The 25,631-nt window shown below is 39.3% G+C and overlaps 1 protein-coding gene across 1 annotated transcript in view; it reads right to left on the bottom strand.

Moving 5' to 3' along the window:
* The window catches only part of STPG2 (sperm tail PG-rich repeat containing 2), a 197,339-nt gene that overhangs the window by 105,990 nt on the left and 65,718 nt on the right, over positions 1-25,631 (bottom strand). Inside the window, 1 exon segment of the mRNA XM_033160622.1 lies at positions 21,200-21,365. Coding sequence (XP_033016513.1) covers positions 21,200-21,365 — 166 coding nt within the window.

The following is a 25,631-nucleotide window of genomic DNA, read 5'->3' as shown; positions in this document are numbered from 1 at the left end:
TTTGTGGGTCCTGCCTGGTGTTTTTACATGAGTAGAATGTGTGTTTTTATTTAAAATGCATCTCTGGGTTATTTGTGGGGCATAGGAATTCATTCATTTTTTTTTTCCTTCAAAATATAGTCCAGCTCACTGAGGGACAGTGGACCGGCCCACAGCTGAAAAAGGTCGCTGACCCCTGACCTAGAATAATCACTGCCAGTGTGGGCTATTACATTATGCAAAGACAGGGTTACACATTTCAAGGAAAGTGCTCCCCATGTTGCTGAGAAGACTGCTTGACGACAGTGATGTAGATTGCATGACCTAAGCAATGGCTTAGCAGGACTGCACAAATATGCTGGTTGCAGAGAGCGACTCACACCTGCTTTGCTGCTCCCCAGACTTTTTAGCTCAACGTGGCACAGCAGCTAGGCCATCGTTTTGCTTATTGTGTCATCCAAACCCAAGATAATTAAAGTCTCTTTTCTTAACCATGATCAGTAGTAAAGGTCTGCCCTGTGATTGCAGGTTCATGCTTAAGGAGGTTAACTACAATCCAGAATTCAGACAACTCACTAGCTTCACTGCTGTCTTGAGCTAAAGAACTTGGAGAAGTGCAGAAAGGGTGCAAGCCCTTTCTGAGAGCACTTGTGTTCATACTAAGCCACAGTTTGGCTTTGTGTTACATGCAAATAAGGCCAATTAAGTGCCTTTTGAAAATGTAGCCTCCTCTGGGGGCAGAAGTGTGATAAACATTTAAATAGCAACAGGTAGTGTTTTAACTGTTTGAGTTTCAGCAGAGAATTAATTTGGTTTAAATCATAATTTTGCAATGTCTTCATATTTTATTTATTTTATGGAACTTTTCTACTTTGTCACCTCAGGCATTGCTGAGCTGAGAGATGGAACATATCTGTTTTAAACCAATGATAGACAACTGGGAAATTTGTTGGCTAATTGTCTCCCAGTCACCAATGTCACAGTTCTATCTCTTTCACATAGAACTAGACCAGGGCTCTGTGTTCCCCTCAATCCTGCACTTCCTTTCTACTCTGTCCTTTCTGGACTCTCAACTGTTACTGCTATTCATGTTCTGGCCAGCTGGGGGGGGGAAAGCAAGGCTGGAAGTTTCAAAAATACAATACGTGGTTTTTTTTAATCCAGCAGGATGTTCTGTTCCTAATACTATTACCTATTTTTATCCAGAAGGATGGCCGTGTTTGTTTGTTGCAGCAAAAATGAAGACTCTTATGGAAGCTTAGAATCTAACAAATTTGTTATGGCATAAGGTTTTGTGGGCCACAGTCCACTTCATCAGACGCATAAACTGTAATCTACATGGTAAGGATGGTATATGGAGGAATGTGGTGAGAGATGAAATGATGAAAACAAAAGACAGTTGTGCTTCCATGTAATCGTCAGTCTGTTCTTTTTGCATTGCATTTCTCTCTGATTTCACCCCTCTACACACATCGCTCTTGTGTCACATGTGCTTGCCAATTCAGGGTTATACTTCATGCGCCTCATGAGGTGTACTGTGGTTTAAGCCCCTGAATTTGTTAGCATTTAACGTTTCAGAAGACTTTTTTTTTTCCTTTTTGAAATCTTGATACGACACCGCTGGGCGAGATTGTCTGCAAGCTAGATCGTCCAGTGTCAGCAACATGCTGATACCAACCAGCTCTATTTGTCATTCTCAGCTGAACCAAACACAGTGGTCTCAGTTCAGAATCAGCTCTGAATACTGCAATGGACAGAATGAGAGTTAATAAGGTGACGCCCTGTTAAAAAGTGTGTAATGGCAACTGATGATTCATTCTTCCCAGGAAGGCAACTCTTCCACTTTGAAATGAGTGTCATGCTTCTTTTGGCAGAGCAGACACACCACCTTGCTTACTACAAGAAACTGGTTTTACTGCTTCAAGGCTGTTTTGGCTGGGTGTACCTTTTCAGCTACATTCAATTCACCCATTTGATTAACGGGAAAGTATGGGGAATTCCCTGCTCCTGAATGGGGTAAATGTGCTCTAAAGAACGAGGTGTGCAGCTGGGAGTCAATCAATGGAGGCGCAGGTCAATTCTGTGTCCTGGGCAGCTGTCTACTAGCTCCATCCGGTACGTCAGCTGAGATCCTGTCTGCTTGTGTACTGCCTCACCAGAGTGGTGCATGCTCCTGTTATCTCTCATTTAGACTATTGCAATGCACTCTACATGGGGCTGGCTACCTTTGAAGATGACTCTGAAACTACAATTAATTCAGAATGTGGTTGCCAGACTGGTGACTGAGAGTAGCCGCCAGGACCACATAACACCAGTTCTGTAAGATCTACATTGACTCTCAATATGGCTTTGGCCCTGTATACCCAAAGGAGCGTCTCCACCCACAGCATTCAGCCCTAACACTAAGGATCAGCTCCGATGGCCTTCTGGTGGTTCTCTCATTGTGAGGTTACAGGGAACTGTGCAGAGGGCCTTCTCGGTAGTGGAATGCCCTCCCATCAAAAGTGAAGGAAATAAACATCTATCTGACTTTTATAAAAAATCTGAAAGCAGCCCTGTACAGGGAAGCTTTTAATATTTTGTTGGAAGCCACCCAGAGGCAACCCAGTCAGATGGGAGGCTTATTTATTATTATTATTATTATTATTATTATATTATCAACAACAAGAAGAAGAAGAAGAAAAAGAAAAAGAAGAAGTGTGCAAGCACACGAAAGCTCATACCAAGAACAAACTTAGTTGGTCTCTAAGCTGCTACTGGAAGGATTTATTTTATTATTTTATTTTGTTTTAACAACATCATCCTTAAGGACAAGGAGATTGCGGCTGTGAATAAATCCTTTTATATCTGCGTAGATCAAATATTGTAAATAAATCTATATCAGGCTTCCTTTGAAGACAGTCCAGAAATTGGAGCTGTTCCAAAATGGATCATAATGAGCACATAACAACTTTGCTAATACAACAGCTTTGGATGCCAATGCCCACTTCAAAGTGGGGCTGTTGGTTTTTAGACAGTATGAAAACATCTCTGGCACTTATGATAGTTAAGGAATGTTCTGCTTTTGGATACAGCCTGTAAGACATCTAGGCCAAGATGCTGTAATTCCCACACACGTGCAACATTGGCATTGCATTTTTTTTTAAAGGGACAATTTCTTAAAGGAAGAATTGCCAAGTGTCTCCCCTCCTGGATCATTCTGAAGGAGCACTTGAAGAACTGCTCTGTAAGAAATTATAGATTAAGTCTTACAAAGGACAATCATATCAGTAGCCAGGATAGGATGAAAGGGACCTTTAAAAACATAGCTTCACTGTCTGCCTACATGAATTATGAAATCATCTGGACACTCCAAAAGTGGGGCTTTTGCCAAAACTGCTCTCAGCCAAAATTTGAACTGCCGGTGACTCTACTTTCAGCGCCTAATTTGCAAAAACATGAAACAAGGGAACAGGAAAGTGTCTCTAATGGGTATAATAAATCAAAATCATATCAGTAAAAAGCAATTACAGCACATTTAAGTTCATACTAAGCAACCTATACAATTATGGGTTATTTTTAGTTCAAGCAATATATTGTAAAACCCTAAAGGGAATGCACCCCTTCCATGTCCTTTGCATTGATCACATTCTCCCATATTCCCTAAAAACCTTTTGACTTTATTGGCACTATTAGAGAGTACAGCTACATCTCGCGGCAGAACTGAGCCAACTAACCCATTTATACTTCTGCTAGAAAGGGATGCTTTGTAGGGAAAGGCTGATCTTTTATCCTTAACACACCCACAAATGTGTTTCTCCGATGTCTCCCCTTGAACTAAGATCAAATGAACTCACATCCCACCCAACCATAAGGGCACTTGTCAACACTAAGTGCATTTTCATAGACAAAGCTTAACCCCCCCCCAAGTCTTTCTTGTGCCCTTTGTGTGACCACTGTTAATACAGAACAGAAAACCAAGAGAGGTATTTGTAATTCAAGAGCACATTCTTCTGAGCAATGTAGGTTTTACATTCACATCACAAACTGGTTTAAGGCCGCCACCCTGCATGCACATCCCGTAAGGTCTCACGTGTTTTAAACTAATTCAGATGTCTGCTTTGGATTTCTTGAATAAATCTGGTAAAGAGATGTAAGAATTGATAAATGCACAGCTATCCAAGACAGAGGGAAAAAATCAGTATGGTCAAAGGGACCTCTTTGGAGGTCTTTAAGCAGAGGCTTGACAGCCATCTGTCAGGAATGCTTTGATGGTGTTTCCTGCTTGGCAGGGGGTTGGACTGGATGGCCCTTGTGGTCTCTTCCAACTCTATGATTCTATGATTCTATGACATGGGGAGAGTCCCAAGGGTCTCAGAGAGGTATGGAAGACCATATTTGGTCCCCAGACCTAACGTTCAGCACCCCTTATTTATTGCACCTATATCCTGCCTTCTATGGAAACTCTGTTGAAGAAACAGCTGCCTGCCCAACCAAGCAAATCAGATACTTCATACCTAAGGTCATATATTGATTTGCACAATCTCCCAAAACATTTTTGATTTTTAAATCTGAAAAGACTTACACAAATTGGCCTTACTTGGCTCCAGTAGTAAGCATAGAGTACTTGTGTCATACATGAGATGTTATGTTGTCAGGCTGAGATGTATAACAGATTTAAGGCTGAATCTAGGCCTGGGGTGTATTGTGGAGGCCATCTACTATAGCTGGGTGCTTGAGCCACAGTTAGGGTTGGAGATACAACTTGATGTGCAGAAGGCAGAAGTTACTGCTCTACGAAACAAGGGCAGAAGACTAGGCTAATATCTGAAATGACCCAACATAGATTTTTTTACAGGCTGTTTGCACTTGACACTCAACTATGGTTTAGGTTTAAAACAAAAACAAAAAACAACCATGCTGCAGCCAGAGTGGGGGTTGTAGCTCCCCCTCCAGCACAGCCATGAGAATATATTCATTTCCACTTTATATTAACCACGAATTGTTGTGGCACGCCAACCTGAACATTAAGTTGGCTTCCTTCAATAAAATATAAAAACTAACCACAGATTAAGGTTTGGATGTGATGCTAAACTGTGGTATACCTAAAATAGAAGAGGAAGCTTCTGGTCTCCTCCTGGTGGCCTTGCTGGCAGGGGAGGAGGGAATGCATACACCTAAGGCTCACTGAAGATTGTCCTCATAATGCAAACAAGCAGGAATGCAAACACAGGTATTGTTTGCCAGTCACAGAGTTCAGGGCTAGATTTTGTCCTACACCCCAGTTAACTGAACCACATGCCCTGAGCAAACTGGGCAGTAACAGAGGGAAATTTACAGTATGCAATGTAAGCATCAATCCAAACAAGGAAGGAAATCATGACAAATGTATGCATTTTGTACACCGTTAAATAATTGGAGCACAGAAGACAAGAAAAGAACCTTACAAAGCTCCAGAGCTCAATGGTGGAGAACCTGCACTGCATACAGAAGGTCCAATGTTATACACTCGGCATCACTAGATAACTCTGGGTCAGGGATGATGGGAATTGTAGTCTCAAAACATCTGGAGGGCTGAGGTTGAGGAAGCCTGCTATAGACAGTTGTCCCCTCACAGAACTACGATTCCCAGCACCCTTAACCAGCTACAGTTTTCAAGATTCTTTAGAGAAATTATGATGTGGATGTGACCAAACTGTTGCAGGTGGGACATCAAGGACACGTGCATTGATTTTTTAATGAACTGATACTTTTCCACTTTACCTTGCTTCATTAGTTTTCCTGGATTTATAAGAATTGCTAAAGGAAAGAAATCATGGTAGGGCATCAGACAGGTTTAAATAGTAGAGGAGGCATCCTAAAGTGGTATTCTGTAATACTGTTTAATACTTATAAGCAAAGCTCAAAATGATTGAACAATTATCCAGATTTAAGAAAAAAAAATTGAAAACCTGCTTCTCTTTTTTAATTTGAAAATTGAAAACATTATTGATTCCCACACTACTACTCATTTTGAAGCTATTACTCCATTCCTAGTTATTCCATTTTTGCAGTCTCTCATCTGATATCAACTGAATATACCTTAATTTTTAGCTGGCAATTTTCCTTAACAGCAGAGTATAGTCTAGCATCTGAAGTATGAAATTTTAGCACTGATCACTGAAATGCTTCAGCAATTCTTTGACAGTAGGCACAGATGTAGCATAGGAAAATGTTTTTGATTAGTCATCTGTTCTACTATTGATACTGACTCCTCACAGAAGTTATTGACTGGGATATTCAATTAGACACATTCAATTATTGTTTAGAGTTTTACTGTAAGCTTTGGAGAACAGATTTTGTGTGACTGTGTTGTACAGCATTACAACCAATGCTGATTCTTCTCTAGCCACTGACTGGCTATGTGTCTTTGTTACCAAAGTAAGTTACAGGAACCACACCTCTAATGGTAAAACTGTAGAAGAGCAGACTGTCAAAAAAAATTAATGTTCTGTGGCTATTGATATAGCTGATAAATTATTGTCATGGCCTGATGTATGGCCAAATGGCATCAGGAATCATACAATGGTCCAGTTATCCTCAATGAAGCACAGTATATCTTTCACTGCTCATAAAATAGTCGTTTTGTCCCAAATACATGAGAAACTATGAGAAGACCTACATGATGTGAATACCTCATCAAATGAGTGGCCATGGATCGCACATAAATTCAAAGAAACCTCAACCACCAATATCTCTATTAGCTTTCTCCACCTCACACCATCTATATATTTTGTACCACCGCACCCATCAGCTATAACCAACACAACTGTTCTGTTCTGTTCTGTTGTTGGGAACTGTAGCCCAAAACATATGAAGGGCGCCAGATTGGGAAAGGCTGCTCTACACAATGGACAAGTGCTCTTCATTAATGTTGCTTATTTTTACTGTTAACCCTATGCTGACTCAAGTATCTACGTACCACTACCACCTTGTCATAGTTCTCTTTGCTCACTTCTACTGTATGTCAACAGAGAAGCATTATCTTGATCTTCACAATGTTAATTCTTAACTCAAACTCAGACTGTGACACCTTAGAACACTAGCCTGCTCATCCAGCATACAGAAAGCATACCAGCAATTTGTGATGTTCAAGAACAAACAGGCTATCATTGTAATAAAAATTCTATTTCTCAAGGCAATGGAACTTGCACAGAAAGGTTGGATAATTTGCCTGGCAGTCAGAACTGCTGGATTAGATGAAGCTAATGACCAGGAATACCATCCAAAATTTGCCCCCCAAAGGCTCCCCTTCAGATTTGAAAACTCTATGCTTTTATGTTGCAGCATTTATAAATAAACGGCTGATTAGTTACTGCATTGCAAATGGCTGGTTATAGCATCCATTTCTGCTGTAGAATTATGTTGGCAAAAGCATGACTGACTTTCTAGAGCTGATGGAGATGGCTTGACTATCTGCTATCAGAATGGATGCAAGGTAATCAAATATCCAAAGTGCTTTATACGCCTTTGGACAAGCTTGTACAAATACATCACAAGAGAGAGCAGCTTTCTTTAGGGCAAACTCCAGCAGTTCTATATGGAGTTTGGCATAATCTCAGTACTCCTTTATCCTCTCCAAATCTATAGAATAGATACACATGCCAGCATCTACATTTAGAAGCATTTTCATTGTCTCTATGCTTACATATGCAAAAATATTTCTGAAATTTTCAGTGGCATTTAGTGTTAATATACTACATTAAGTATAAACCTTTGTGACTAGATGCAGCTTGCTATCTCCGTTACTAAGGTCAGATGACACATAGTGGTTAGGAGCAGAAAATGGTTAGGAGCAAAAAAAAATCCACTGCTAGGAAAAGTTGGGCTGTTTTCAATGCACTGTGTTTAAAATATGCAGATCTTTGCAGAATTTGGGACTGATGATATAAAGCAGAGTAATATATATTTATATGGTACTTCTTACCACTGATAGGAGTGAAGCTAAATAGAGCTGAATTTTGTGCATTGTTTTAATGCTTAAAATAGATTCATGAAACTGTAAAAATTGTCACAAGTTATCAGAAAATTGCAAGCAGCTAAAACTTCTTAGACTGCATAAAATATGTATCTGTAAGTTTTCACAGCAAGACTTTTTCAGTTCTTTCTCTTTTTCAGTTTAACTTATTAAAAGTATATTTTAATAACTCTGCCTACCCATTTTCTTTTCAATACAACCAATAACTTCAGTGTTTCTTTCTTTGAAAAGACATTTTTTCCATTTCCAGAATATGCACACCCCCCTCACGATCTTTGTTTCACTGGCTTTGATGTCACATTTAAATTCTTAGAAATAATGCCCTCTTAGTTTTCTCTGCTGCAGACAATATTGAACCCTGCTGCAGTAATCATTTGATTATAAGTGCAGCTGCACTTTCCACTGTGGTCTTCATTTGATCTGACAATGCAAATGTATTCTGATGTTATTTCTAACAATGACTTTGAAATGATTTCATATTTATTCTAAGACTGCATAAGAGCAGCCAGTAGACAAATACACAGAAAAATGGGGGTCTTATCTTCCTGTGCCAACAAATCAATTCTGAGGCAAAAAACTTCTAAAGAAACCTTGCAATTAGCATATCACTAAAATAAATAAATACCGGTACTTCCTTTTTTTCAGAGGGTATCAGATAAATCTTGATATGCAAGCTAGCAAGCAAGCTTTGCAGGGAGGAAGAAAAGTGATTTCTGCAAAATGAACAACTAGCATGCACTAAATTCTTCTTACCAAAATATAATAATAAGATATAGCAAACTCGATTGCCGAGTTAAGATGGCTATGCAACCCAAACTGAGCTACTGATATACAAGTGTGGGGAAACTCTGAGGTTTGCACAAGTACAAAAATTCTTTAGGGATAGAAAAAAATCAAAGGGAGCAAAATAAAAAAATTAAAATCCAAAACAGGTAAATGAGGACTGAACATGCTTAGTGGTGTATCTATTGTGATGTGGGGTTGCGGGGAATAAGAGATGTGAAACCAGGAGATAGAAGGGAATGGAATGGGGTCTCAAAGAAGGCGGACATGCTGGAACTGTGAACATATTCTTGTATATAACATTAATGTTCATGCAATTTTGCACATGGGAAGTTTTGAACAATGAATGCCCCTCCAATGAGCACACCCAAAGTAGGAAGGAGGGCTGCCCCACCAGCTTTACATTCAACATCACAAGCATCACTGGCCCTGCCCCACAACATTTGTGAAACTAGTACAATGTTTGAGAAGGTAGCCTACAACTTGAGTGTGAACAAACTGAAACTTAATTCAGACAAGACAGAGGTGCTCTTGGTCAGTTGGAAGGCAGAACAGGAGATAAGGATTGCGCCTGTGCTGGATGAGGTAAGGCTCTCCCTGAAGACATAGGTTCCCAATTTTGGTGTGATCCTGGATTCAGCTCTGAGCCTGGATGCCCAGGCTTCTGCAGTGGTCAGAAGGGCATCTGCACAGTTAAAGCTCATGCACCAACGGGGCCCATTGTTACGAGATGTCTGATGTGGCTGCAGTGACACATGAAGATGAAGAAGAAGAAGAAGAAGAAGAGAAGAAGAGTTTGGATTTGATATCCCGCTTTTCACTACCCGAAGGAGTCTCAAAGCGGCTAACATTCTCCTTTCCCTTCCTCCCTCACAACAAACACTCTGTGAGGTGAGTGGGGCTGAGAGACTTCAGAGAAGTGTGACTAGCCCAAGGTCACCCAGCAGCTGCATGTGGAGGAGCGGAGACGCGAACCCGGTTCCCCAGATAACAAGTCTACACCACACTGGCTCTCTTACTTAACATCCCATTTAGATTACTGTGTTTATTGCACAAGTTTTAAATGGTTTACTTGCCATTTCATTCATGGAGCAATATGCGCATAGGAAAATTAGTCATGATGGAACTGACCCTCAACATTTAAAGTTACGTGTCTTCAATTCTTCTGGTGATGAGATGCAAAGGGTATTTTACTTCACAGACAAATCACAAAGGAGCAGAAGAAATAGAAAGAAAAAGGCTGACATTTTGGGTTGTTTGCATGGCCTCTGGGTATTAAGCAGTGCTATTTTTCTTTTAAAAAATGTTTAGGGGTACTCTCATTTTCCTACTCATATTGCCCCTCAATGAGGCCAAACTTAGACAAAATGTTTAGGGGTATGCATACCCCCACATGTCCATGACATCAGTCACTCAAAGGGCCTCTGCCCTTTAAACAACTCCACTGTTCTCCCTTCCTGCCCCTTCTGTCTCATGGAACATCCCTGTGATGCTACTTGGTTTAAGTCCCTCCTCAAAATCCATATTTTCTGTGAAATATTTGGCCCAATCCCCTACTATAACTAAGCCTGAATATGTGTAACTGAAATAGTTACCTCTTTTTCGTTTCCTTATCTTCCCTATGTCAAATTTTAGATTATAAACCCCATGGAACAGCAAGCTGTCCTCTGCCATACACCACAGTGCACACACTGATGGCACCATAGAAATAAAGTTGTTTTCCCTAAAACTTGTTTTGTCGTTTACTATAGATATCAGAAAGAACTAATATTATTCAACTGATGTTTTATCCTTGATCATATGCAAGAGACAGCACTATGCTTCATAGGACAGAAACTATGCTTTTCAATTTCTCAATTCATGCAATCAGTTCCAAATAGGCTGCCAAACAAGTAAAAATAACCTTTGAGATAAATAATCTTTTTATTCTTTATTGCTGTAAACAGCAATGCTACACAACAAAAAAGAAAATGTATCAGAAGTATTGTATACTTACTGCCTGCAAGTTTTGAGAATTTTTATTCTAATTTTTCACTTTTTTGTTCCCCTCAAAAAAGGATAATCTTCTGTAAAATATGTTTTATATAACATAAATCATGCGTTTCAAGTGTTCAGAGTCTGCACTGAGCTTCCTGATCTTAGATTAAAACATGCTTTTGCAGAAGGAGAAATAAATGAACATTGCAAAGATACTGCAGCAGGCAACAAAATATTTGCCTGGAACAAAACATAATCCATTTCCAGCCAAAAGAACGGGGGTGGGGGGGCACAACAAGTAGGAAGACTTTTCTAAGAGTTCCTAGAGATAAATCAGTATATTCTTGCATATTTATTTTCCTGATTTCTGGGGAATTCAGAAAAAATAAGTTAAAAATAAATGAGTGAGCAAGGACAAAGTCATGTCATGGATTTAAAACTGACTGCTTGAAAAGGAAGATTTTAATAGTGTTTAAACAGTTGTATGCTACTAGGGAAATGTTTAAGGCATATCTATTGACTCATCAGAGAATAAGAGAAGAGTGAATTCGTGAGGGTTACTACTAGATGGTCAAAGTTCTCCAGTGTGTCTCTGGGCACCATTCAAAGCATTTGATTTCACCATTCTTCAAATTACAAGGTGGGACCAGAGAATGTTTTTAAAAAGCTAAAATGGTGGGGTGGGAAGGATTGTCTGGCAGCTGTGGCTGTAGAGACCAATACAGTAGAGACATGTTTTCTTGCAGCTGGAGCCGATGAAGGCATCCAGTTGTGCTGCTGCAGATGCACCATGGCGTTTCTTCTCCCTGCACTTCTCCCAGCGGCCATCCCTTTTCTGGTCACTACTGTGGATACATGACCTGACTGTCTGTATTCAGGCACTGTGACCGCCTGCAACCAATTGTCGCATGGTGGGGGTGATGTTGCCAGCCTTCATGTCTTGTTTGCAGACATATTTGTAACACAGAGGGTCTGCCAATGGGCCTGGTGTCTGAAGCCAGCTCCACACCAAGCAGTGTCTCTAATCCCAAGCAATCCCACAAACACTTGGAGGTTTTTAAGCAGAGGTTGGATGGCCATCTGCCACGGATGCTTTAGCTGAGATTCTTGCATTGCAGGGGGCTAAACTATACAACCCTCCCTTCCAACTCTACACTATGATTCTAGCCCAGGGGTCAGCAAACTTTTTCAGCAGGGGGCCAGTCCACTGTCCCTCTGAACTTTGGGGGGGGGGCGGACTATATGTTGCCATGATTATGACCCACATTTTTGGCAAAAACCCTTATTGGGACCAACCCCAACATTGCTGCACATGCGCAAGTGGCGGACGATAAAGGGGCTTGTCTCAAGCAGCAGCCCACCTCACTTTTGACCCCCAAGCTGGGCTGAGTCACAAAAACCATCATGCATGAACACACTATGCCGTCTGCCTGGATTCCCGGACCATCCGCGGGCTAGATCTAGAAGGCAATTGGGCCTGATCCGGCCCGCAGGCCTTCGTTTGCTGACCCATGTTCTAGCCCTCTTAATGCTGTCTTCCTTCAATATAGTCCAATATTTGTTCTTCATTTCAGATTGCGGTAAAGGAAGAGAGAACTTAACTATGAACCTGGTTGAAACAACACACAGAATCAAACCTTGGCTTAGCTGCTGCAATGCACTGAGCTAAAAGGGCTGGAGAGGAATAAAGTGGCTGTGATCTCCTTCACAGTGCATTCACGCTAAACCATAGTTTGACTTAGCATTATGCAACACCATAGTATATAGATACACACTTCCACACACACACACCTGCACAAACATCTTAACTTTCCTGCCAAAATAAATCTTAACAAAAGATAAGTCGTGATGCATTCCTAGCCTTTTGCAAAACAATAAGCCACACAGCTGTTCTGCTTGTTATCTCATTACAGTGCTGCAACACCACCCACACACCTACACAGAGCTGGTTCCTCTCTGTAAAATGTGTTATTTATTTGATGAAATATATTTACTTCCATTTGTTTTCAATAAAGTCTTGCCATTAAAATATGAGAACTGTTATGAAAAGAGGCAATGAGGTGGAAAGCTGTCTTATAAACATTTTTTGTTTTCCTGCACTAAGAAAAAGGTCCTGATATATATTTCAAACAGTTAGGAACTGGCACAATCTGTGAATCCATGTACACTGCAATGAATTTAATTTAATCCTTAAAAAAATAACTTGACTGGAAAACGCAGTTCAGGGGGCTATATTGTACACTGAATTTCATTTATAATAAATAAAGTAAAATGATTCGCTATACCACTGTAATCTCTCCACGTGCACAGCTGGGGTTATGATTTTATATGCTACCATTTCCATAGCTGGTAGTGAATACAATTTTAGAGCTGTCAAAAATGTATTGGATGGAACTTGAAATACATATAATCTCCTTGGCAAATAGTTTACACCCTGCTACAGCGCTCCTATTGGTTTCTTTTTCAACGAGGCAGAAGCAAGCAGAAGAAAGCTTTCCAGAATATCAATAGTAGCAATTCTATTCATTTATTATGATGTTTGTTAAATATAATTGGAAAAGTGAATGCAGCATATACCTTTTCTGTTCTTCTAATTAAATGTTATGTGGCTTGGCACAGCTTACAGCACTGTTAGAAGGTGTGGGAATTAATCAAGATTGCAAAGGACAAGCCTATCAATAGTTATTAGCTATGATAGCTAAGCAGATCTTCCACATTCAGAAGCTATGTATCTCTGAATACCATTTGCTAGGGGACAAATATGTCCTTCCCAGAAGCATCTAACCAGACACTGTTACCTTACCATCAAGTTGACCAGATTAAAGAAATTAAAATCAAAAATCAAATGAAAATGTGCAAATTGTCAAAAATTATTTTACATGTTTTGAGGACATGGAGGCTCAAGAAGCACAAAGTGTGTGTGCTTCCAGCTTTCTTTGCACTGGCATGATGATTGAATACAATCTTAAGAGAAAGAGGAGAGGACTGGCCATCAGTGATGGTGCGTATGTGTCGTTCAGATGGGGCAGCTGAAATCATAGTAGCAAGACAGAACTTAATTAACACTTCTGCAGTCCAAAAATGGAGCAGTTTGTTCTCCAACAGGCCCAAGAGATTAAAGCACTCATTTTAAAATTACTTCACCAGACTACTTCCGTGCTAAGAAAAAAGACCTCAAAGAAACAAAACACTGCACGGAATACCATGCCAGAGTTTTAAAATGTTCTCTAGGATCAAGCCCTAATTGCTTTCTCCGGCAGTTGTTTCTACTCATGCCAATTTGAATTACTTTGAGGCCTACAGATCCTGCTATTCCTACTAACAAGTGTCTGGAGATCTTCAAGCCTCCAAAAGCTTCTGCAGAAATGCACTTCTGATATTAAGAGTTACTTTACCAGTAGTCAAAGGGAAGCACTGGGACCCATTGCAGAGGTCCCGGAAGACTAATGTTCCACTCCCAAACAAAACACAGTGAAAAAGACAGGACTGTAGTTGTTACAGTGACAGACATCAGAGAAATGCTGTCTGAAAGGAAAATCAATTAAACTAAGATGAAGGCCTTGTTCAAAGGATTAAAGTAATATGCAGACAAATTTTGTTTGCTGGTTGGTTTGTTTGCACTTGGTGGTAACTCTGAAATCAGACTGGCTAAACTGAGCATTGAGGCACAGCAACAAATAAAAGAAGCCTTGAAGCTCAAGTTAAAAACAGGATGGTTTAGGGCCAAATTCCACTCAGTCGTTTCTCACAAAGAGCACTAACTTTCTCCACGAGTATCCTCAACTATTCTCATATAGGTTGATGGGAAATGGTGCTTGGAAGTAAAAGAGAAATAGTACAAGACACAGGGATGACCAAATGGGGTAGGTAGTGGAATAAAAGAATTTTTACAATAAAAAGAAATCACTACAATAAACAGAACAGCATGCAGGATCTAAACATTTTGTGTGCACAATATTAGTACATAAATTTTCTTAACCTTCAATTTCAACGCTCCATCATTTTTACTAGCTCAGACTGCTGCAGCAAAGGGAAGTTGCTCCACCACTGAGAAATAGTAATTTCTTAACATTTATTTCGATGTGCAGAAAAGACAGCTGTGTTTGGAATAATCTCTGTTGCTCTAACAAAGGTGTTTGTTTCACATATAAAGCAATGCAAGAGGAATAAGAGAAATTCTCGCTGCTGCTGCTGCTGCTGCTGCTATTTCCCCATTTCAGTATCACTGCAATCAAAATACCAGTTGACCAGGGAGCAGAAGCAGAGATTTGCGTAGATGAAAATCAATGACTCAGTTTCTCCTGTAACATAACTGAACGTAAACTCTCCTACATTAACAATAAGTTTCAAAGGTGAATGATAAAGAAAAGTAGTTCCATACAAACCACAGCTGCTGTGGTTTAGTGACTAAGTCAGCTGTGCTATTCCTGGGACTAAGTCCTATAGAAGTGAAATGAGGTATAACTTCTGAGTAAACATGCCACAGAATTGTACTGTAGGATGGCACCAGATCCTGGTTTTATATCCTGGTTTATAAGCAGCAATTAATTGCAGTGCCCAGGACAGCAAGGGAAGCTATGGTTTAACAAGATAAAAGTGCTGAAACTGAACGTGCAAGGATGAAAGTGTAGAAAAAGGAGGACAGAAATCGATATGTGGCTGATAAACTTTTCTAGTCCAACATACTTGTGAACCAGGTCACAGAGTGCTGACCTGTTAGATCTCCACTGAGTGTGCCCTAGACCTTGCCTAATGTTGTCTGTAGCTGCACATTCTGCATTAGTATCACATTAGTGATGCTAATGGACAGCTGTGTTTTTTCAAGGGAGCTTATCCACCAACACTCAGTTTATGGGGAATCCCAGGGTTTCCCTTGACACACTATAACAAACCACTGATCTATCTATAAGGTGTGGCTGGGCTAGAATTTAAATACACAGTGAATCATTCCTTTTCTTGGTAGGTAGATCTCAATAACACTATTGGAACATACTAAATATATTGTTTTTATTACATTATTTGCAACATTTGCATCCTGCCTTTCTACATCTCAGGATCAATTGTAAGCACAGCAACAAGTTAATTAATTAAGAGACAACAAATTGATTTTTTAAAAAACCTAAAGCAGAAGCCATAGCTACAAGCCCAAATCGAATGCCTTTACTTTTGCTGCTGCAGTTGCTGTGTTGGCCTTGATCCTAAGACTGTTCAAAATTATTATCATTATTATTTATATTTGCAAATATGTTTTTGTATCCCTTCTAAAATGCTAGGGGATGAAAACCCTTTTATGAAAGCCAGTCCATTACGTTGGAGGCAATCTCAGTGAAAAACTTTGCTCCAGGAAGCTGATGCTTGAGAACTAATAATATCAGAATTAGGGCGCAGCCTGCAGAACACAGATGACAGAAGTTTACTTGCCTGAAGCTTCTTATGTTATGTACCAACCCAAATTTAATTATACCCTTCTTCCCAGCATTTCAGTAATAGAACCTTTCAAACTCTCAACAGCAAGTAAGTGAAGGAAAACAAAGCTTTTCTCTCTGGCTGATTTTAATATGCTCTCCTAAACTAGCCTGTTTTTATATGCACCTTGCAATATGTTGAGAGAACAGCTAATTTTTTAACTCACTGGAGCTGGAGAGTATCCTTTTAATAGCTGATGTGCCTCATTACGTTTAATTTGAAAGGGGGGGGGAAACCTAAAGCGCATTCTTTTTAAAGAACTGTACAGTACTACAAATGCAACAGATACTTGCACACAGTGCTCCAATCAACCTTTGCAAAATATAAATTAGTAAGTTCACAAAGTCCTACATCACAGCACAAAATAACAAAACAAGGTCATGTAAGACCAGGCTTCCTCAAACTTGGCCCTCCAGATGTTTTGGCCTACAACTCCCATGATCCCTAGCTAGCAGGACCAGTGGTCAGGGATGATGGGAACTGTAGTCTCAAACATCTGGAGGGCCGAGTTTGAGGGAGCCTGTGTAAGACCAACACTACTTCCATTCACCTTTCAAACTAGAAAGAAAAGTCCAATAAAATGTTCATATATACTTACTCAAATTTTATCTATCTCGAATTAGGGCACTGTTCCATACACTTGCTGAACTTACTGTTAACTTGCTTTACCCATAAATTTCTCCATAAATTCATGGTAACCATGCAAAGGGTTTTGTTTTGAGACAGAGAGGGACAGGTGGGCAATGCTAGATTAATAGGGCCATCTACATCAATTGTCCTAGGGGGTGGGATTGCAGGAGAGAGTGGGGCATGCAGGGAAAGGATGCCACAGGGATTAAGGTTACCAGATGTCCCCAATTCCCGGGGGCAGTCCCTGGATTTACAAATCAGCTCCCTGACAAAATCCATTGAAGTTGAAAAGTGTCCCCAGATTCAGTGAAAAAAATCTGGTAACCTTACTCTAGGTAGGACTCTAGCTCTGGCCTGTTCACTACCAAATTCCCTACCAGAAGAATCCTGACTGCATTTTGTATCTCAACAATGTTTCTTGGGATTTTTAAAAAATGTAGCTGCCATAGGTCAGATGAGATCTGAAAGGATCCTCACAATACCAACTTGTTTTTCAGAAGACAATGCTATTCAGCACAGGGTTAATTGCAGCCTCCCTGAATGAATGCAGCTACAGCAGGCTTAGATAGTAGTTTCGCTCAATCTACCAATAAGTCAAGTTTCTATCTCACTTTAACTGCTACTTCAAGACAGCTATATAAACTGGCTGATCTGTAAGTTCAAAGAAATCCCATGGCAGACTTCCTACTACCACTTCAGGCTAGGTATAAATTCTTTAGAAATTAAAGGAAAGAGGCTGGTCTTTATTTGAAAGTCTACTGTTATACCAGCACACTGGGAAATGCTCATGTTTTCTATTTGCAATAAGAGACAATATATTTATTATAAACTGGAAATTCTCTGCTACAACAGAAAGTTATTACCTACACATTCACAACTTAATTTCAATCTGATGATATAAATATATTTAAATTACAATGCTGTAATCTCATTTACTCATTTTTTTCAGTGACAAAAAGAGAGAATTAAACTACTTTGCCTGGACTTTTTTCAGCTGGAACTCACAGGAACTCAGTTTGGGCACCTCCTAGGTGGGTGCCATTGCCATTATAAGAGAACAAGGGAGGTTGCATGGTGAGTTCTGGCACCATCTTTTTCTCAAAAAATAGCACTGCCTTTTCCCAGAATTAATATAGATCCTTCTCAAACACAAGTTGTGACATTTCGTCATGAAGCAACATAATTTGTGTGCCATTTAGGTATTGTAACCTGCAGTTCCTATGTTTATGTTTTGATTTTACATTTTCTGTAGAATGTGTTACATGTTTCCATAGGAAATAATGTTTAAATAAGCAACACTGAAATAAAATGTAATCAATGGAAGTTTAAGAGGACATAAGGGACAACGGAATCTTGACTGGATGAAAGCAATAACAAAGTCTGGCAAGGAAAAGAAATCTAACAACCTTGTTTGTAGGCCATGGGTGTCAGACATCTTTCTTCTATGATTAAAATGTGAGTTGCATTGATTCTTTGGACTCTCCATATTTCATTTCCTTCTCCCCCTTACAGTAAACCTGGCAGCTCCCTAATTGGATTTAAATTTTAAAACATCTAGCTGGTACATTCAAATTTAAATGTTGGTATCTCAATAATTTCTTTCTCAAATGAATATATGGAACAGAAAAATGCTGTGGTTTGGTGATAAATATAATATATTCAGTAAGCCTACAGTCACAGCGTATGGTAAAAAAAGTTCAATTTTATTATTTTATATCAGCTACTATCAGATAGTTATGCTAAGTCACTATGTGCTAATGCCTTTCATAATAATTCTACTACTCATAGAAGAAGCAGAAAACCAAGAACTGTGTCTGATTTAGTTAATTTAACCTGCAGATGAGTACAGAAAATTGTAAGATAACAGCTTAAATCTAAACAATATCTGCATATATTACTACAACATTAAATTATATGACTACCACACAGTAAGAATTAGTGTCAATCAATAACCCCATAACTCAGAACTTTGGCCATGTTTACAATTTTCCATTTTAAGAGCAACTTAATTTTGCTTAACATGACTTTCATTATGCCATATGTTTTTATGAATAGCAGAAACCCCCAGCTTTTGGTCCTACATTTTCTGAGAATACATCTGTAACAAGGAGAAGAAAAAGGGGGAAAGTACACAAAGACTGTAGGATTTGACCTGCTTACTCTTACTTTTTCAGCCTGAGAACTCAGTCTTGATTTAAAGACTTCCAACTATTTTGGAATGTAATACTACAAGCCAACAAGCAAATAGAAGAAATAATTAGTTTTCACACTACAATAACTTTTATACAAAAAGGTACTGGGCAAAGTCATAGAAAAAGTGGACACAACTACCTTTATGTGATCTGTCCAATTAATTTTGAAGATAAATTCTATTTGTTACCTAAAGTAATTTCCTGTGAGAATGTGCCAAGAAACATAATGAGTTTGGGACAGTGATTCAAACAGTAGCTTTTGTAACTAACGCAATGAATGAATTATGGTGAAGTGCACTGCTTCACATTATTACTAATTATTTGTTAAACATCAAACACATGAGAAGTAGTCTGTGGCGCACAAGTCTCATATCACCTACCAAATACAGTACAAGAGATAGTGATGGATGAGTTCAGGGAAGCAAGCTGTGCTAATTCTGAATGCAGGATTGCCTCCACTGCTTTTACATTAATACATATTTTTCATGGCTGTATTTTTTAAACTAATGAGTGAATGAGCATTCCAAGCGCTAACAAAAATGATGATGCTCAAGTATCTCTTGTCCAATGAATCTAGGAGTAAACCATGCTAAATTCAGAGGGACTTAATCTCAGTAGGTGCATACAGGATTGTGCCTTGAAACTCTTTTCTTTATCAGCAGCCCCTTGTGCCACGAAGCAAACTGCTTCTGAAACCAAGGGCATTTTGCTTTGCAATACAGAATTGCCATGGGGAAGGAAATCCAAAATTGCCCTGGCGCAAACCGCCATATAAGAACAAACAAGCGCTTGGATTCTGGCCAATTGCGGCTTCCTGTGTTAACAACTGGTTCTCCATTTCATGTGGGAGTAACTCATAAAACCATTTGCAAAACTGTAGAGGAAAACTTAATTATGAGAAGATATTGCTTTATAATGAGAGCCACATCATTTGATAATACTTTCATTAAGTTAGCACAAGTGATTTTTTTTGTATTAGGCTACTATAATTTTAATGAAACACAAATGAACATCTGCTGATACAATTGCCGTACTTAATTTTATGTAATGCAGTTGTCTCACAGCACCAAGAATAAATCTGCCCTGATCCAGACGCCATCAGCTGCGTGTACACTCCCATACACAAGATCTCCACTGTACTTGTTGGGAGGGAGGGTAGCCTAGAATCAGATTCAGATTCAATCCTCCCACCCCAGCCCTTGACAAGATGTGTCAAATTACAAGAGCTCTTGTTTTATATGCCACAAATGTAAGGCAGGATTTAAACCATCTTTAAAATATTGTTTCATGGTTTTCTAAAACTGCCAACATGAAATTAACAAGGACAGACTTACTAGTACTGAGTTTGTCCCTGCAAATTAGGTTTTAATCAAGAAATATAAGGCTATTGTACTACAGCCTGTGTTAGGGGGGGAAATGTAACACACTATAATAGGTATTTGTGAAGGGAAGAGTGTCAAGCTAAGAGTACACTTTTACAAGATTAATAAGATACTACACAGAACATTTAATTCCATTCAGCAACATCAGCATTGCCCAAACTTTCCACTGTATCTATTGACTTTAAAGGATTTTTTTTCCTATAATGTATTTTCCTTTGTAGACCTGGCAACTTAATTTTGCATTGGTTTCAAATGTTGTATATACTGAGAGTTTTCTTGAATTTTATTTTCACTGCTGTATTGAATTTTCATTGTTATATTGTAATGTGGCTTCAATATTCAGTAGCCAACTTTTGGCTAAAACATGGGATAAAAATGTAACAAAATAAGTAAATATCGATTAATATTTTTGGCTAGCTTGCTTTACAAAGTAGCATATACCTTTCATATCATTAACAGTTGACAAAGTTATCTGCTGAATTGCCAGAAAGCACCAGTTCATCTCCCTTTTTTCAGCTCCCATCTTTGCTCAAAAGATTCCATTCTGGAAAGTCTTATTCTCCGGACATGGAGAATAAGTTTGCAGACACTTGAAGAAGTGTACAACAACCACAAATATTCAGATTAATCCTTGTGTGGATGAAAGATGCCTCCTTATTAAATCAAAGTGACCAGTGGTAATACAGAGATCTCACAAGGCCTAAAAAAGCAGTGATATGCACAATATCCCTGCTCTTGCAATATTTTGCAGTTATAGTTTTGAAAAATATGTGGAAAGCATGCAATTGACCTACCTGGCATATCCTTCTTGGCCTCACATATACCGTGCCTAATTGAGCCACTGAGAAAAGAAGTATGCTTCCTTTTAGCCGTGGCAGTTCGGGGAGCCATGTATTCACTTTTACACTGTGATTTCTCAAATGATTTTTGTACATCATAGGAGCCTGGTGGTGGAGCTTCCTGTAATATTGAAGAAATCATCAGTTATTTGTTTTATTTATTCATTTGAGTTATATACCGCCCTTTATCCAAAGATCCCAGGGCAGTTGAAGCACATTAGCACTTCGTGCACATTTTACAGGCATCTCTGCATTTTTATCAACAATTTACCTACGAATTGCTCATCTACTGCCTTTTGAATACTTCAGACTAGTTATACATGCAACATTCATACTGCATAATTAGCAATAAGCATTGAGGACACGAACTGCAAGTAACAGGGATTATATAATTCTTGCCACTCTTAGGAAACAGTGTTTTCTGCTATATATGCCAGCCCTCCTTCAACTCAAGTTAAGAAACGAAATGTGCAGGTACTGATCTGCTCATTTGTTTTGTGAGAAATTAGCTTCAGTGATTTAGTCAATGGATCGAGTCACAGCTATGACTTAATATTTAAGAGAACTGCTCTAGCTAATTACACACACAAAAAAGTTTACAGTGGCACACCCACAAGCTTCCTGGCTCATTTTAAAGCTTTTTTAATGTTGATCTTCCCTGGCAGAGAAGTGGTTGCTGCCCAAACAAAATTCAGATATCTAGGATTTAGTGTCGCTGTGACTAGACAGTAGTGTGTCCATCCAAAAACAAATGCTGGCAACAAAACATATTTCCATGCTTTATTCATGGAGGGTGGATTCCCCCCACCTCGCCCGAGGTTATAAACATTTTAAAAATTACCATGCCAATGCAGATAAAGTCCATTATTATTAAGACTGTGACAGAGCGCATCAATTACATAAGCCCTGCTAAGTATCTCAGTGTTGCTTTGGTCATTTTGCTGGTGGGAAGGATGAGTCAGAGTTATATATGACAACTCTGAAATATAGTCCAGTATTGTTATCCTGGTGTGTTGGGAGTATGTTTAAGGAAATTCAGAGAGGCTGTGAAGGTGACTCCAGCAGTAAATTAATTAATTAAGGGCTGCAAGGAGCCAGAGAAATAGTTGAGGGCTTCAGTGCTGCATAACAAAAATCTGGATACATATTTCCATATGTGGTGCAGACCCTGAAGACCAACACCTGATTGTTCACCTGCTGGTGGTGGCCAGGTTGGCCATGACTAAATACTGGAGCAATCTGTGTGGCACCACCTTGATATACCAGTATCACAAGCTGTGAAATATTGCTTTCATGAGTAAGTTGCTGCAGAAAATGAGGGTATTACATGGAATCTCTAAGTGAGGCAAATTTATTTCAGCAAGACATTCCTTCCTTTTTTGCTTATGTTAACAATGAAAACAGTAATCAACACCCACCGTTACATTACACATACAAAAATGAAATGCTTAATTTTATAATTGTACAACTCTATTTTGGAGTTGTCCTTTTTGCTTGGAGCATTTTCCCTCTTAGTAAATGGTTACTGAGAGTTGCCCTCTTTTCATTTAGATTTTTCTCTGCATTTGTCTTGTTTGACTGCAAACTGATATTTCCTTTAGTGTTTTAACTCTATTGGTTTAATAATAATAATAATAATAATAATAATAATAATAATAATAATATTTATACCCCATCCATCTGGGGTACATTAATGTGTGTGGCAGGAGGTGTTCTAGGATTTCTGTGTTTCCAGTAATTTTCAAATGCAGAACTTGTTGGCTTTGTATTTTTGTATATATATTTTGGTTATTTTCTTTCTGTCTGGAAGCCATGTCTACCTGTAGACAGACCACAGGTCTACCTACTGAGAAGTAACTGAAGGGTAGATCTGGAAGAGAAATTTCTCAAAGGCCAAGTCTTCCCAAGCCTCAGCACCACTCAGTTATGAAATCTACCAAAAATGATAGCTCAGTGCTCTGGTGCTAGTGTGTGTGTGTTGTCTTTATTAATTAAAGTATTTACCTAGCACCATCAATGGAATTTCTAGGTACAACCTTGATCATGGTGCCCATTCTACATTTTAAAAGTCTTAAATACAACTAGCATAATTGCTACAAAAAAAGGTGGATACATGAAATACAATGGGGGAAGGAAAAATCCACCAAACACCAGCAAGTACCCATTTCTTTCTGTAACAAATGCAATAGCACAGCAAGCAAGAGCCTCAATCTAACATTAGGAATTGTGCTTATAAAAAATGTGCAGCCAGATGATTATTTACATTTATATACTGAGTGTGAAGTGATAATGTATTTCCTTATTCAGCAATTCTTAACAGTTCTTGCTTCATTCCAATTGAAGAGTGCTAATTTATTATCCAAGATGAACCTGTTTACTTCAAATTTAATAGTTTCCAATTAAGCTAAAACATTTACTCTTCCATCATGTATAAACCCTTTCTGCTAAGTTGCTATATTAATATTTTTAATCAACATCAAAGAAACATTAGTATTAATAATGATGACAATAATTCTTGGTTAAGTATCAAATGTCGCAAGCAAAAGGATTTAAAATTGTAAATGCAGCAAAGGCTTCCATCCAACCATTCCATCCAACCATTCAGTTTCATTTTACACTGCTTTGAGAATGTTTTTACTTGGATACTGATGCATAATTATATTTTTATTTCCAGATGCCTGCATTCTGATAAGGTCCTGTTCTTTGTGAAATCACAATCTCAGATCTTCTGTTGAGCAGCAGAACATAATCACTGATGTGACATAATAAAAGGAGAAAAGATGGGCTTGGGAGAAAATATGTTAAAAGCTCAGACCAATATCCTGGACACTTCACATGATGATCCCCGTAGTCAACAAAGAAATAATCTACCGTTAAAAAGCTGTAAATTAGCAAACTAGGCTTTGCTTAGATAAGGGACCTTCAGATATTGTTGGGCTCCGCCTTTCAAGAGCCCAGGCAGCATTACCAATGATCAAGGATGATGTAAGGTCAACACATTTGGTGGACCCCACTACTACTTTAGGTCATTTGATACCAAATAGTGGATGTGGACCAACCAGAGGCCATAGCAGCTTTCCAGACAGGTTGCCCTAACTCCTGTCATTATCATCCTCTCGTAACATGATGGCTGCATGAGCCTCACCATGGGAAGGAAGGAAGATGGATCTCACTGGTGTACAGCTTTTGCAGGAGGAGCGATCAACCTGTATCTCAATTTTGACACTCAAGCCAGTGGCAGGGGTGGGATACAAATTTCTCCCTCCCCATGCTCATGAGATTAATCATCAGGGGAGGGGAGGGAGCTCTCCACATCTTTATCCCAAACCCAGCCCTAAGCAGAGGAGAGATTTAAACCTTTCCATCCATCACCCATCTGGAAAGTGGAGGAGGATCCAGCACTGGATCTGCATGTGGGTTTGTAGTCTGCACATGTGGATTTAGGTATGGGGCATGATAGAGCACCTTAGAGCAGTGGTGGCGAAACCTTTTAGAAATCGAGTGCCCAAACTGCAAACCCAAACCCACTTATTTACCGCAAAGTGCCCAGAGTTGTTGAGCTTTTTGGGGGGAGGTGCTGACCAAAGTTTTGGAGCTTTTTTGGGGGGGTTGCAAAAGTTGCTTTGCTTTTTGGGGGGGAAACACCTCAAAGCTGCTGAGCTTTTTGGAGGGGAGAGAGAACAGAAATAAATGATGAATAATACCTTCGCTGCAACCAACACGCAGCACCAACATCATCGTCTGCCAAAGCGCCAAAAAAAAAAACCCAGCACAGAAAGGGTTAACAAACAAACGCTGTTACACCCAATCAGAAACAGCCACTGACACAGCAAACTGAAAAACAGACCAGTCGCAGAACACAATCTCTGGCTACCGGCAAAAAAAAATGGTTCCAGGTTTTAACAGCGGAGGCAAGCTGTAGCGTGAGGGGGAGCGGGAGAACAAATGGGGGGGGGGGGGACAAGATGGTGCGCATGCCAGCAGTGAGGGCTCTGCGTGCCAAGTCTGGTACACGTGTCATAGGTTCGCCACCACTGCCTTAGAGCGTTGCATAACTAGAATGCAGACAACAGGCCAAAAATGGTTAGCTACCCTGTCTTACAGAATGTAAACAAGAAGCCAGAAACAAGTCATATGTGTAAAGATTCTATGTAGCATAGTTTTAACATTTTCCGAGAGCCCATTTTCTAAGAGCTTGATTATATAACTTCCCTTCCATCAAACAGGGCAACCAAAGACGCAAATGCAACCTGTCAATTAATCTTCTCAGTCACACCTCGATTTCCTCGATGTCAGATCTCCTACTTGAATATAAATTTGATCTATAATCCTGTGCTCAGTTACATAAGCTTCAGCTCAAGGACTTCAAGAACATTAAGAATGGGGA

Source organism: Lacerta agilis, chromosome 9 (assembly GCF_009819535.1).
Source record: "Lacerta agilis isolate rLacAgi1 chromosome 9, rLacAgi1.pri, whole genome shotgun sequence".
In the NCBI taxonomy this organism is placed as follows: Eukaryota; Metazoa; Chordata; class Lepidosauria; order Squamata; family Lacertidae; genus Lacerta; species Lacerta agilis.
Note: the sequence above shows the minus strand (reverse complement) of the source record. Positions and strands in the feature narration are given on the sequence as shown.